At 35.4% G+C, this 16,286-nt stretch overlaps 1 protein-coding gene across 1 annotated transcript; it reads left to right on the top strand.

The window, feature by feature from the left end:
* The first annotated feature begins 9,212 nt into the window (after positions 1 to 9,212).
* On the top strand, positions 9,213 to 10,148 carry LOC127557467 (olfactory receptor 51G2-like). Its single transcript, XM_051990780.1, has one exon. The coding sequence runs from the start codon at positions 9,213 to 9,215 to the stop codon at positions 10,146 to 10,148; it is 936 nt and encodes a 311-aa protein (XP_051846740.1).
* The last annotated feature ends 6,138 nt before the right edge of the window (positions 10,149 to 16,286 follow it).

Below are 16,286 nucleotides of genomic sequence, written 5' to 3'. Positions count from 1 at the left end.
CAGGCAATTAATACTGGGAAAATATATCAGAATAAAGACTCAAACTATATAACATGATAAAGTTATCCTTAACCTATCAAGGGTACTTCTGAAAACTTGAAGAGAAGATGTTACCTTGCTCTGGGAACCTAATGAGTCTTGGGATAATTATCCTTTCTCCCCAAGCTTGTAAAGTTACATAGAATTTTTTTAAGTAAATATTTTTGATGGGCTAAATTAACTGAGGAAATCTAGAAAGTATTTTTGAATAACAATTCTTTGAGTTGAGTCTTGAAAAGAGGCATGTATTTCAAGAGATGAATATGGAAAAGGGGGAATATTCGAATTCAAAGGAATAGAGATGGGAAAATACAACATTTCAAGTAATACTTATAGCAAAGAATTTAGTCATTTAAAGAGAGCCTAAGAAAACTGCCCCCATCCCCTTGTATCCAATGATCTTCACCTTTCTTCTTTTCATGTCTGCAATTCTAAATGCCTCTGATTTACAGATTGGCTTGAAATTGCAAAATAGAAGGACCCATTCCTGGCTAAATTATCTAAGATGCTTTTTACAAAAGACCATATGGGCTTTTTGGGATATGCCAAAAAGTGTTGAGTCAAACAATAAACCCACTAAGGGTGAAAACCTTGATGGAACTTGGAATATATTTAATTGTTAAAAATGCAGATTACTGTAAAAGCAATTCAATTATTTTTCAACTTTGCTTTATGTTAAATTTCTTTGTGCTTATGCACTCCATGTTTACATTACTTGATTCCCCAAGTGATTATTAATTGAACTTTAATGTTTACTTCAAATCAGTAAACATGTTAAGTTCCTACTGTGTGAAATGTCCTACAATGTGCTAATTAAGGAAATCAAGTTAGGAGAAAAAAGGGTATAGCAATCCCTGACCTTAAGTAGCTTAAATTCTAGTAGGTGATTCTCTCTATAGGTATACAAATTAAAGAAAATTTGAGGAACTAGAGAATAATAAGAATTAGAGGAATTATTTAATACTTCCAGTTGCAGCTAACACTTGTTTGAATCTTGAAGGAAGCTGGAAGAAAGCAGTCAATCAACAAGCATTTATTAGTCCTTAATATGTGCCAGTTACTGCATTCCATAGGGCAAAGAGACAGAGACAGAGACCAAGACAGAGAGACAAACAGAGAGAGACAGAGAGAGACAAAGAGAGACTGAGACAGACTCAGAGACAGAGATCTCAAGAAAAACAGAGACAAAAAGATAAAAACAGAGACAGAGACTGAAAGAGAAACAGAGACAGAAACACACAAAGATAGCAGCTGAGATAGGAAAATTAAGAGATACAGATGGAGAATGAAAGAGATAGAGACAAAGACAGAGAACAAGAGAGAAACAGACACACAGAGAGATAAATCAAGACAGAGATTGACAAGAGAACAAGAGAGAGACTGAGAAAGATATAGAAACAGACAGAAATAGAGAGAAAGAGATATGGAGAGACAGAGGAAAGACTGAGACTGATGGAAAGCACATTCAAATATTTGAGGTTGGAGGGAAACTTCTGAGAAGCTGTAAAGGCCAGAGATAGAATGCAAAATTCAGAAATTAGAAAGTAGATCAGTTTATTAACTCATTGGATTCTTTATGCTATGATTATTGTGCCACAGTTCTCTTTTATTGTCCTGTTTCCCTAAATTATTCTGCCTAAGTTTCCCTAATTGTTCTGCCTCAGTTTCCTTAATTTTTCTGCCTCAGTTTCTCTAAATTGTTCTACCTCAGTTTCCCTAATTGGTCCTGCCTCAATTTCTTTAATTGTTCTGCCTCAATCCTCTTAGTTACTACCCCCACTCTGGTTCATTAAGACTGCTATAACTCAGGGCTACTTGCTCTAAGGTTAAAAATTGTCCTTGCGTAAACTCAAAAAGGGGGAGTCCAGATTTTCTCTCTCTAGCCAGACACTTTCTTAATTCTCAGTTTGTTAGAATTTATGGTCCTTCTCCCCAACCTGTCAGAACTGAATTAATGGTTTTTGCCTAGAGATTCCCACTCACCAGAGTTTGGACACCACTCCCTACCTTTGTTTAGCTATTGTGTATAAATATATCATGGAGAACTTACATTGGCTGCTGGATGCTAGCTGGATGCTGGATTCTTGGAGACAATAGTCTCATTCAGCCCTGGGACCAAACCATGAATCCATTTTGTCCCAATAAATTTCTCTCTTTCAAATAAAATATTAAATATTCTCTAATCTCTATTTTGCCTCAGTTTCTCCAGCATTACATGAGGCCATTCCCTAAGCGCTCTTCATGCTGAATTTTGCCAGTTTACATTTGTGTAAATAGGCCAAACCTGCAATTCAATTGAATTCAACAAACTTCTATCAAGATCCTATTAAAGAGCCTGAGTTAGTTTTAGACGTTGGAGACAATAAACAAACAAACAAGAAGCTTACATTCATTATGCCATTATTTAGTATACTGTTGTTGTTGTTGTTGTTTTACATCTCTTCCTTGCCTTCAGCAAGAAAATGGTCAATAGTGTCTCACAGATATTTACGAGTTGGCTACCACTAATAAGACAGCTATAAAACAATATAAGTCAAATCCAGTGGTTGTTAAGATCCCGGGGCAATTGCATGACAAGAAGTGGTACACAGGGGCAGCTAGATGGTGAGGTAGATAAAGCACTGGGCCCGAAGTCAGGCTTGAAGTGTAGAGCTCAAAGAAAACCCCAGACAGGCAATATTTCTTAGCTGTGTGACCCTGGGAAAGTCACTAAACCCCAATTGCCTCACTCAAAAAAAAGGAGGCATATGTTCCTGTATGGTTTGCCCAATAAAATAGCCATTTGGATTATGACTTTTGTGATAGCATTCTTTACTTCTACAATACCTCCTAATAAATAGCCTGACCTACATAGTTAATCATTCAGAATGCTTTAGACTATGTATGCTGAGACAAATGTAGTTCTCAAACTTTTAGGTCCTGAAACTACTTTAAAAAACATCTTAAAAATTACAGAGGATATCCAAGAACTTTTTTAATGTGAGTTATATCTTTTGTTGTTTAATTTGCATTCACTATTAGTATTATGTTTATGTTTGTGAATATATATTTATTTACATAAATATATTTTATTGTTGCTTAGTTTTTTCATTCATGTCTGACACAGTGACCCCATTTGGAGATTTCTGAACAAAAATAAAGGAGTGTTTTGGCATTTCCTCTCCACCTCATTTTACAGATGAGGAAAATAGGATAAAATGACTTGTCCAGGGTCATAAAGTTATTAATAAGTTTCTGTGATAAGATTTGAATTCATGGAGATGACTCATGCTGACTTCAGGTAAGGAACTTTATCCTCTGTACCACCTACCTGCTCCTACAACAAGGTTAAAGTCTGAGAGCCAGATTATGAAGAACTTTATATACACCAATGGCCTTTGGGATTATCCTAGACACAATGGGGTATCAGTGAAGCTTCTTGCTCATGCAAGTGGCATGATAATACATGTATTTTAGCAACAACATTAACTTACCAACTGTATGGTAGATAAACTATAGGGGAACCTTGAAGGCAAGAAGACTAGTAATGGCTTCTTTGCAAAAGATGGTGAAAGGCTGACCTAGGGATTTTTCTTGTTCTTAATAACAAAAGCACAAGAAAAGTAGAGTGCAGATTCTAATTTTATCAAGTAATATCCATTTGATTTCAGTCAAAGCACAATCCCTCACCACAAGGGAACTCTGAGGTCCCTTAAGTGGAGAACTTCAAATCTTTGGATGAGCTAGAGCTCGGAAAGATTACCTTCTTTGGGAATTGTTGAGTTTGCTGAACAACAAGGATTGGATTTATATGAGTTGGCCTTGCAAGCTTACAACATAGCAAGGGACATGTGATTCAGCTGTAAGAAGACATCCTTCAGAATCTGAATGAATCTTTGAAAGGTAAAAGGAAGGCAAAGATGATGTAAAGATGAACTCAGGAATGGAGAAGTAAGCTTGAGATATTGAGTTGGCATTGGGGACAGAGAGAATCTAAGAGGATTTGGGCTGTTGAACATTTTTGTTATGATTTTTCACAAGGTCTCATACAAAAGCACACGTAGGATAATTATCAAGTTCAAGGGAAGCTTTACCAAAAGTATTTCCCAGTTCAGCCGGAAGATTCTCAGGCTTCATGCTATATCAAATAGAATAACTTCCCTCAATTTATTCCCATCTCCTTCCAATTCTGAACTATTATAAAGAAAAAGTTGTAATTATGTTTAGGAAAAATATTAAATTTTCCTTCAACTAGAGGTCAATCATTATCTGAGAATTTCTGTCTCCCTTAATACAGAATTCAAAAATTCCCAAACATATCAGTGTCTCACATACTTGGAGGGAAATTATAATGAATTCTTTAAAAATATCTTCAAGATAAAGCACCTCATTTTTCCCTAGAAGAAAACTAAACAAGTTGTGACTTCCCAGCATCAAAAATAGCATGTAACTCAATGCTGAAACTGAACATTTAAATGCAGATCTTATAGCAAATCCAGTATCCTTTCCATTCTAGCATCTTGTTCACTATAATTAAACACTGGAGATACTTTAGGGAAATAATAGTGAGAGAACATTACCTTAAACAAAAGGCAGATTGAAGAATAATTACATCCCCAGAACTTAAGATCCTAATAAATAAACAGAACTATTTCCATCATCATAGTCTGATCTTGAAGAAAAAAAAAAAAAAAGCTGTCTCGATGTTCAATTTTCCTCCCATCTACCATTCAAAATTCTGACCTGTCCTTCACTTACTGACTCCCTATCCCTAGAATATTGGCAGTCATTCTCTTTTCATTTTTCTTCCTTTACTATATAACATATCACCCAGTCAAAGATTTCCTTTCGCTACACTAATGATTTGCTGTTCAATCATTTAGTCATATCTGACTCTTCATGTTCCTGAAATCCATATAATATTATTCCTGAAATTTTCTCAGCAAGATATTGGGACTGATTTGCTATTTTCTTCTGTAGTGGTTCACCATTTGTCAGAAGTCTTAACTATGACTTGTCCATCTTGTAGAATCCCATATGAAATGGCTCACAGTTTCATTGAACTATGCAAGCCCTTTTATGACAATAAGGCAATAATCCAGGAGGGGATATCGATGGTTGCCTTCTTCTATGATTTACCTCCCAGCCTGATAATGGGGACAACATAAAAATATTCATCATTATTTCAGTGTCCTAAGCAAACTTTTCAAATTTATACTCTTCTCATTAATGAGAATAATTATATTGATGATGATAGTAATAATGTAATATAATAACTAGTCTCAATATGTGTTTACAAAGTGTTGTTCATAACAACTCAATCTGGTAGGTACTATTTTTTTCCTGATTTAAGAAATGAGGAAACTGAGGAAGAGTACTTAAGAGGATTATCCAGAATAACAGTTTGCAAATGTCTGAGACAGGATTCAAGTTCTGGTCTTTTTCAATTTGAGTCCTGTATTTCTTCACTTGTGCCACCTATTTGCCCTCTCCCAACCTATAGCAAGTTACAAATTCTAAAACTGAGTAATCTTTCAGTTTTATAGGTGATAATGTAGAACACTCTATTAATAGTGAGTTAATGTTCTACTACATTAATAAAGATATGGTTTCTGTAACAAGTACAGCAGTAAATTATGCTTCACACATTTTTCTTTTAGTCTTCTAATAAACCCTCCATATTATTAATAGATCATCAGATTATCTAGACTATCAAGTATTCAGAGGTAAAGGAATTAAAAAAATAGTATGGGAGTCAGAAGGCATGGGTTCAAGTATTATATCAAATACTTGATAGCTGGATCTATTATTTGGAGATGGTTGTTGCAAAGAAAGGACTTAGTAAGCTGTCAGAGCTAAATAGATGCTATTATTATTTTTGTTTTGTGTTGATTATTGTTCATCTTATCATTGTTAGATGTCATGGTATAATTGAAGATTTTGAATGATAACGGATCTTTATTATAAATTGTGTAGCTCTCCTCACTTTACACACATGCCTACAAATGTTCTTCCTGATCTCTGCCTCTCAACTTCCCAGGTTTCCTTCAAGTCTCAGCTAAGTTACCATATCTGCCAGAAATATTTCCTACTACTCCTCAGTCCCTTTCCCTTCCATCTGATGTGACCTTCAATTTATCCTCATTAGTTCAAATCCAGGTTCAGATAATTACTAGCTGTGTTACCTTGGTCAAATTATTTCACCTGTTTGCCTTAGTTTCCCTATATGTAAAATTAGCAGGAGAAGAAAATGATAAAACATTCTTGTACCTTTGCCAGGAAAGTCCCAAATTGAGTCACTAAAATTTTAAAACAAATGAATAACAACAGAAAGACCAAAAATAAACAGAATTAAAAAAAATGATGAGCTAGGTGACACAGATGGTAAAGCACTGGGCCTGGAGTTAGGTGTCAGGAAGACTTATTTTTCAATCTACCCTTAGACATTCACTAGCTGTGTGTCACCTGGCAAGTCACTTAACTTCCTGTTTGCTTAAGTTTCTTCATCTGTAAATTGAAGATAATTATAAGCATTCAGCTCTCAGGAGTGTTAGGACAAAAAAATATAATAACATATGCCTAGTTTGATGTTTGGCACAAAGTAAATATTATTACTAGCTATTATATGATATACAGATCAATTATAAACCTCAAGAGTCATCTGATACCTTTCAGATTGGCAAAGATACTTATAAAATGGGAAGTTAATTGCTAAGGTCTCTGGGAACATATAACAGCAATTTAATTTACGGATATATTTTTATAAAATGATGGTAGATGAAAAGTTGAATTTTGAATTATATAAAAAATAGATTAAACTGTTCATATTTGATGACTCTGATCCCATGACTGGGACATAGGCCCCAAGAAAGTCAAAGACAAAAGTCATGTTTAAAACAAAACATTCATAGCAATGCTCTTTGTGGTAAGAAAACTAAATCAAGTAAATATCCTTTAATTGGGGAATGCATGAAAGCATTTTGACAGGAAGAACTGAGAAACATGAAGAATTTAGAGGAATGTGGTGAGATTTGTAAGTACTAGTAGAGAACAAGAAACAGGACCTAAAAAATTAGGTACTCAGTGACCACAAAAGTAAAACTAAAAGGACCAATAAAAGGAAATTGAACTTTTATCGACTGAAAACATTAAATAATTCTGGACAATTGATATTAAAATACATTCCCCTTTGTTTTGGATGGAAAGTGGGAGATGATAGTAGCAGGAAGTTATATATTTTTAAATCAATCAGTAAGTATTAAGCACTTACTTTTTGCCAGGTATTATGCCAAGAACTAGAACACAAGGAAAAGTAAAAACAAATCCTGTCCTCAAGTAGCTCATATTTCAATGGGGGATAAATATGAATGTAACAACTACATATAAATAAATACAAACTTCATATAAATATCTAAGTACATACAAGATATATGCAGAACAAATGGAAGGAATTTGGAGTGAAAAAGGCATCTGGAAAGACCTTCAGCAGAAAGTGGTATGTGAATAAGTCTTAAAGCCAGAGAAGATGAGGGGATAAAGCATTTTATAAGAAATCTATGATAAGAGATCTGAGATACTGAATCTACATGAGGATGTGACTGACACATTCATTATAGCTATTGATTATCTTGGTGGTTAAAAAAAATGTTAATGATTCTATCCAAATGTTCCAAAAAGCCAGGGAATCTCTGAAAACTGACATGCTCTTATGACTTCATTTAACCAATTAACAAATATTATTTAGCAGCCTAGTAAATTTCTAGGTACCACTATAGGCACTGTATATAAAGATAACATGAAAAAGTCTCTGCATTCAAGTTAAGTTATATTCTCTCAGGAAAGCATAGGCAAATAATATGAAATTAAATGAAAGAAATTAGGATGGCAGCATTAGCTAGCAGTGAAACATAAAAGAATGAAAGTAGAAAGTATTAGTATGATCTGAGAGAGGAAGGAAATTGGGAACAATAAAAGTAGAGAGGAAAAAGAAGTGCATGTCACATATGGAAGTCAGTTTTTGTAAAAGCACAAAGAAAGAATGCCATATGTAAGAGACAAGAATGCCATTGTAACTAGGCTAATTAGGATGGAACAAAGAGTGCATGACTAAGAATAATGTATAATGAATGAGGACAAAAGGTGCAAAATGATTAGGAAGGACTTTAAAATCCAAAATTAAGAGTCTGTATAGAGAGAGAGAGTAGCATTTTGAGTAGTAAGGGGGAAGAGGGAAGAGACAGTATAACTAATTAAAAGGGTTTTTTCAATAATCCAAGTGAAATGAAAAAAAAGGTATGAGTATGGGAAAGAACACATAATATGAAACCAACAAGTCTTGACTATTGATCAAATATGGAAACTGAGGCAGAATGAATATATGAGAATATCTGCAAGCTTCACAGACTGGGAGGCTAAAAGAATATTATCCTAGACATAAGTTAGAAAAACTGCTTTTATTATATATAGAAGACACTGAGAATTTAAGGCAATAAATGAAAAACCCAAATTTACAAAAATTTCCAATGAGGGCTTAAATAATTTCCTGGGTCAAAGTGTCACTTATCCACATTATAGAGTTCTAATAAAGGAACAAAGATATTCTATTCAAACTGCAAGATTACTCATCTGGTTCTAATTTAGATTATTCCCATCTAGGTCCATCCTGATCTTTGGGTTGACCACCAGAGACTCTGATTTTAATACTACTGTGGCAGAGAATAAAATAAAATCGAAAAAAAATTTAGAAAGAAACTGATTAAATTGTGAGGTAGAGAGGTGACCCACAGAGCCAAAAAAGGTGTGTCCCACTGTATAGGATATTAAACTAATTTAGCCTTTAAATAGTAGATCTTGTTTCTCAGTTATACAAAACTACATGTTTTCAAACAGTTTTCTGTATTAAAGGTATTTTTAAATAAGAATGGGAAGCTTATTGTTGCTCTAACCAGCTGTTTATGGAGAAAATGGATCACTTAGCAAACTCCATAACTAAAAAAAATCAGTAAAAAAGGAGGGAGTATTTATAAACAAAGAGAAAAAAGAGTGGCGAATGTAGCAATGATTAAGAAGAAAACAGCAAATTATAGCAACAAAATACATTGTAAAGCATATTTTTACAACCATTTCATGTCTTTCATTTCTTTTTAGGAGTAATTGCATGTGTAACATGGGATTGAAGCTCTTTCCAGAGCTCCATGGCAGACTTCAATATCAGTAGTGATCTTTCTACCACATTCTACTTCATTGGAATTCCTGGTTATGAGTCACTTCACCACTGGATCTCCATCCCTTTCTGCATCTTCTACCTGGTTGGGATAGTGGGCAACTGTACCATCCTTCATATAGTCAGAACAGACCCAAGTCTTCATGAACCCATGTACTATTTCTTGGCCATGTTGTCTCTCACTGACATGGGCATGTCCCTTCCCACTCTTGTATCACTCTTGAGAGTGCTGTGGTCCATCTCCAGAGAGATTGAATTCAACACTTGTGTGATACAGATGTTCTTCATCCATACTTTCTCCTCCACAGAATCAGCAGTGCTCCTGGCAATGGCCTTTGACCGCTATGTAGCCATCTGTCATCCTCTGAGGTATTTCACCATCCTTACCCCACAACGCATTGCCAAGATTGGAATGGCAGCTTTTCTCAGGAGTTCCCTAACCATGATTCCACTAATGATTCGTCTTGCTTACTTCCCTTTTTGCCGCTCCCATGTCCTTTCTCATTCCTACTGCCTACATCAGGACATGATTCGCTTGGCTTGTGCTGATATTAAATTTAATGTCATCTATGGATTGGTTTTTATCATCATTCTATGGGGATTTGATTCTCTGGGCATTCTGGTTTCTTATATCTTCATTCTCCGTTCTGTGCTAAGCATAGCATCACGGAAGGAAAGGCTCAAAGCTCTCAACACGTGTGCCTCCCACATCTCTGCTGTCCTCATCCTCTATGTGCCCATGATTGGCCTTTCTCTTGTCCACCGTTTTGCGAAGCATGCCTCTCCCCTTGTCCACATTTTCATGGCTCACATTTACTTGTTGGTACCTCCTGTGCTCAACCCCATAATCTACAGTGTGAAGACCAAGCAGATTCGCACAGGGATCATCCGCCTATTTTTCCCATGAGGATTCACTCCATCTCAGGGTAGGTCATGTTAAGATATAATTCCCATCACATAAGACTAATTATGATACTGGGAAATCACATTTAAATTATATTGGGTCTTTACCACTCTATTCAGTAAAATATATATCTCATCTAGGGAAGAGAAAAAAATGAGGAAAAAACTGGTAGAAAATTGTAGACTAGGCTACTCAATTATGCTATTGTATCTAGTTGTGACATGGGTATTCTGACAAAAAAGGTATACAAAGCCAGGGTGATCAGTCTAATCTTTCTTTAAGGAACTATATTCTCCACAGAACCATGTAGGTATACCTTTCATTAGAGAGCAAGAAAGTCACACTACAGCATGTCTACAAAGGGGCTTTGTTATCAAACTATCTGTGTATTTTATTGAAATTGCTTAAGGAGGAAATGGATTAAAGCATGCTGGAAATACACATGACTGTAACTTCCATATACTGGATATGTAAATAATTAGCCAAAATGGAGTTGACTGATAGGTTTCTTGATCCTGTGAAAATATTTATATTTATATGATCCATTTATATTTAATATATTTATATATGATCCATTTAACTCACAATGCTTCTTACCATGATCTATTTAATCCACAGAGAACAATTTAGGTTTTACAAATTGAAACACTTCATAGTTCTGGTCAAGATTGTTTCCTTATAGTTTTCTTCACATTTCTTAATTGATCTTTACTTTCATTCCTACCACCATGACTTTTGGAAATCTCCACATAGATTTCTCAAAATTAATATGTCCAAGTCAGATATGATTATCATCCCAACCCAAAACCCAGTCCTCTTGTCACTTCTATATTTCTGTCCACAGTACCACTATCATTGTAGTAACAGCAGTGCTTGACTTTCTGTAATGTGCTTTCTAGAGCCCCCAAGTTGTGGGTGCCAAAATGTACTATGCTTTCTAGAGCCCCCACACTGGGGCATCAAAATATACCATCTGGACTAGCTCTCTGGAGGATCTTAGGACCAGCCAGAGTCCTTGGTCTTAGTGGAAGAGTTAAGGAAGCAGGAGACTCATGGGGATGGTCAAAGATGGAGCCCATGTATTTCAAGTCCTCTCAGCCCTTAAATACCTTAGTAGGATTACGTTACTACAGCACACTGAGCATGTGCCAGCTGTAGAACCATTACATCACCACATCACCGCAACACACTGAGTAAGTGCTAAGTATAGTAGCATTACATTACCACAGCACATTGAGCATGTGTTAACTATAAGCACCCTGATATAGATATGTAAATGTCTCTCATGTAAGTATCCCTTGCTTCAAGTAGAACACAGGTGATCATGCCCTCTATGACTTCTCAGGAAGGGTGAGAACACCAAAGGGAGACGGGGAGCCAAATCAGACCTTGTCAGCAGGGTCCCTCTGGGCTGAAAGATCTTATACATTACCTAGCATTCTCCCACTATCTGCAGCCCTCTACAACCTTCCTCAGAATCCTCCTCAGTTTCCAATCTCCCACAAGTTCCTATCTAATCTCATAGCATATAATGCCTACCTCCACATTTCAATATCCATCTATTCCTTTCCAGTCATACAATCATCTCTTTGGTTCAGGACACTTTGACTTCTTACTTGATATTGTAGAGTAGCTTTCTTACTAAGTTTCCTAATCCTAATCCCTTTCTCTAAACAATCTTTTCTTCAGCATCTAAATAAACAATCCTGAAGCACACATTTGATCTTGACAATTACCTGCTTAAGAAGCATCACAGCCATCTTATTAATTTTGGGATAATATCTCAACACATCTGATTAATATTTAAAGTACTTTGCAATATGATTTTAACCTATCTCTAAGCTCATTCCAAATTGCTTTACTTCAGATTCATGTTCCCACTACTTGCTGTTTTAGGATTATTCCTAGTGTCTTCTTCTATTACGTACTTATCTCCAATTTATCCCAGGTTAGCTTGATTGCACATACATTTTTGTTTTTGTTTTTTCTTTGCTTTGGGGGGGGGGTTAACATATAGTTTCACCCATTAGACATCAGTGTTTATCATTTTCCTTTCATTTGGGCACATCCCTTATTATGGGCACATAATTGACAAAATAAATGAATACTGATTAATTGACTAACTCTGTTCCATGAATTCCATTTCCGGCTACCAAGACTTTGGAAAAATTATTTTCCCCTTCTAGAAATAAATTTCCCTTCTACTTTTCCTCATAACTCCATTAAACTGTTATCTTCTACACATAACTTTTCCTAACTACCTCAGTTTTGGTCCATTTCCCAACTTGATATTACCCTGCACTTAGTTTTTAAATATTTGTTTTTACTTTTTTGTGATCATGTTGCTTCTCATGGAATACAATGTAAGCTCTTTGAGAGCAAGAACTGCTTTATTTTGGTCTTTGTTTAACCAGCACTGAGAATAATGCATAACACATAGAAGATGCTTAATTGAATAGGATTTACTCTACATTTTGACTGTTAATTCTTTGAATAGCTGGATAATATATTGCAAAATGAAGAAATATATAAAGATAAAAATACTATACCATTCCTATTACCTACAAGATCATGTTTCATGTGGAAAAGGGAAGATGATATTTTCATACTTAAGTATAATATTAGGTAAAAAGCAAAGAAGAGATTTTTTAAAAGGCTCTAAGAATTGTATAGGTATTTTTGTGAAAGAATATTTGTGGCAGCCCTCTTTGTAGTGGCCAGAAACTGGAAACTGAGTGGATGCCCATCAATTGGAGAATAGCTGAATAAATTGTGGTATATGAATATTATGGAATATTATTGTTCTATAAGAAATGACCAGTAGGGTGATTTCAGAAAGGCCTGGAGAGACTTACATGAACTGATACTGAGTGAAATGAGCGGGACCAGAAGATCATTATATACTTCAACAACAATACTATATGATGATCAATTCTGATGGACATGGTCCTCTTCAACAATGAGATGAACCAAATCAGTTCCAATAGAGCAGTAATGAACTGAACCAGCTACATCCAGGGAAAGAACTCTGGGAGATGACTATGAACCACTACATAAAATTCTCAATCCCTCTATTTTTGTCTGCCTCCATTTTTTATTTTCTTCACAGGCTAACTGTACACTATTTCAAAGTCCGACTCTTTTTGTACAGAAAAATAACTGTTTGGACATGTATACATATATTGTATTTAACTTACACTTTAACATATTTAACATATATTGGTCAACCTGCCAACTGAGAGAATAGGTGGGGGGAAAGAGGAAAAAAGTTGGAACAAAAGGATTTGCAACTGTCAATGCTGAAAAATTATCTATGCATATGTCTTGTAAATAAAAAACTATAATAAAAATGTTCTAGATATAAATGAGAATAAAATATGTACATATATGGGTAGATTCAGCTGAGGAAATCAGGAAAGACTCTTAGATTGAGCTGTCTTCTGATTGAGTCATAGAATAAGAATATTGAAGATGTAAGCAAAAAGAGAATGCATTCCATATCAGAATAAATGATGTCTTACAAAGAGCAGAGTTTGTTTTACTACTCCTATTTGCTGCTCTCATTGACAATTATTTTCTCATCTCTTGAAAATTGTAACAAAATAGTATATTATTCTCTCTATTTTTGTAAGCTTTAATCCTTTAGTTAAAATATTTTCATTGTGACAGAATATGACATGCTAATATGTCTTAAAATCTTAGTTATCTGTCCCTATCTCTTTCTTCCTCCTCTTCATACATCTTTCTCTCTTCCAATTGCTTTTTATCAACTCCATATAGGAAAAAAAATACAATCACACTAGAAAAGACCAGTGATTTGGGTTTAGTTGTATTTTTCACAAAAACAAAAAAAAAACTGTTTAAATGACTCAGACTTTAGAAAACAGACTTTCAGATTTTCTTCAAGGAACCCAAGGTGACAAAGGCGATACAGAATTTGTTTCTTGGGCGCTGTGGTCTGACAAGTTTAACTTTAGGCTTGACATTCCTACTAGTTGTTTGACCCAGACAATCTTGATCCCAGTGATCTGCCCTCTGTTCCTTGTGACATGTCCTTCTCTCTCTTTTTCTTTTCCAACTCTATGAAGCTTCTTACAATTTTTCCTTTTCTAGTTCCATGTGTCTTTAATGATGATCTTGGGTTCTTTAAATATGTCTGTTTCATGCTTGGATATGTATATGTCCAGTATAAATGATTATACTGTACTCATTGAGTAGTGACTGTATGACTCAATTAATCAATTTTAACTAGGTTTACATAATTCCCTTTCAGAAAGAACAAAGACTTTCCCCATAGGATTTGCAGAAGCCTCCCCAGTTCTACTTCCTTGGGGCCTCCACTTGGAAGATTGTCATTTCCCTGTCAGAAGGCAGGAAAGCAATGAAACCATGATAAGTAATTACTTTTCTTCCTGGTATAATACTGGATGGCCTGGGCAAGAGATCTTATCCAAATTTAAGACAGCTTTCTAGAATATTTCAAAACTCTTCATCTCTTACATCATAACCAGGCAGTAGCCATTTGCCCAATAATCACTCTGTGTTCTTCCAAAAGTTATTCGGTTGCTATTTGCTTATTTGTTTTTCATTTTTAATTCTTTCCTGTGGGTGCATAAAATGATGGGTGTAGAACTTCTATAGAAATTATTCTCACTTTGGGACAAGTCAATTTGTCAAAGAGCATTCAACAAACCTGCATGATGTTACAGTAACCATGTCCATAGTTTCAAATAATTTCCAATCCTCTCTGGATGCCTATGAAATACTCCTTTACTCACACTTTTTAATAAAGGACAAATAACTTAGAAATGTAGGACTAGATTAATATTATGAAAACTATCAGCATACTTGACTGTACCAATACATATCATAAAATAGTATATAATAATATCAATTGGAGAAAAAACTGAGAAAAAAAATGAGTTTGAGAAAATAAAACTCATTACTATTAAAAACATGAGAAGATATATTAACAAATGTAGCTTTCCTTAAAATTATAAATGGGATCTAACTAAAACCTTCAGTAAGCATTGTCTATAATGGGAATAACTGATAAGCTGTCCATTAAGATAAAGGACGAAGCAGGATGCTCATTATCATAATTGTTATTCAATACTGTACTAAAAATGCTAGTGATATTAACTAAAGAAGAAAAATAATTAGACTAGGCAAGGAGAAAACAAAACTATCACTTTTTCCATATGAGATGATATTATATTTTGAGAATCCTAGAAAATCCACTTTAGAAAATCCTAACCTACATAATTAACAAATTTAGCAAAGTTGCAAGATATAAAATAAACCCAAATAAAGCTCCAGCATTTTTTTGTTTCCAAAAAAGTTCCACATTGAGAAATGGAAAGACAATTCCATTAAAATAATTATAGATGGGGGAGAAGCCAAGATGGTGGAGAAGGCACACATGACTTTCTAAGCTCCTCTCATACCCTCACAACCAATTATTAAATTCAGCCTCAAAAATAGTGCTTTACTGGTAAAATTCATGAAGATTAGAAGTACACAACTTACCAGCTGAAGATAATCTGGAAGTTCATCAGAAAAGGTTTGTCCTGAGGAGCAGGAAAAGACCAGCATAGGCAGGAATAGAACTAGAGGCTAGCATATTGAGCAGATCTGGCAGGGGGAAGGGGTGGCCTCTGTGGTTAGAAAATTACAGAGGCAACTCTGGCATAGGCTGATTGCTCTGCTCTGGTTGCAAAACAGCAGATCAGCAGAGAAAATAAAGCTAAAGGTGGAGGGTACCCTAAAAAACACCAAAACCTAACAGGATCTGGCTATACCCACCCAAAACAGGAAGTGACTCAGCACAGACCACATTACAGTTGTACAGCTGCAATCTGCAATATGGGGCTTTTGCTCGGAGCAGCCACAAATCTGCACGGCAGGGGGGCACAGTCCAGGGCAGCCTCTAATCTGCACAGTGCAAGGCTCAGCCTGGGGCAATAGAACTCCCACAATGCAACTGTGCTTCCCCAGGCAGAGATACTTCCAGTCCGTGCAGGGCTATTCTCTGGTCAGTTTCTAATACCCACAGCCCCTTCTCCCCCACCCAAGTGGGCTTTGGCTTGGGATAGTGATGCTTTCACTGCTCATTCCCTAACTCCAAGGCAGTTGCTAATC

The sequence above is a fragment of the Antechinus flavipes genome, chromosome 3 (assembly GCF_016432865.1).
Source record: "Antechinus flavipes isolate AdamAnt ecotype Samford, QLD, Australia chromosome 3, AdamAnt_v2, whole genome shotgun sequence".
Taxonomy (NCBI): Eukaryota; Metazoa; Chordata; class Mammalia; order Dasyuromorphia; family Dasyuridae; genus Antechinus; species Antechinus flavipes.
The sequence above is the reverse complement of the archived record's forward strand: the minus strand, read 5'-3'. Positions and strand labels throughout refer to the sequence as shown.

What these genes read in the sequence shown, in the direction of transcription:
- LOC127557467 (XM_051990780.1), top strand. Translation starts at nt 9,213, where the DNA reads ATGGCAGACTTCAATATCAGTAGTGATCTTTCTACCACATTCTACTTC.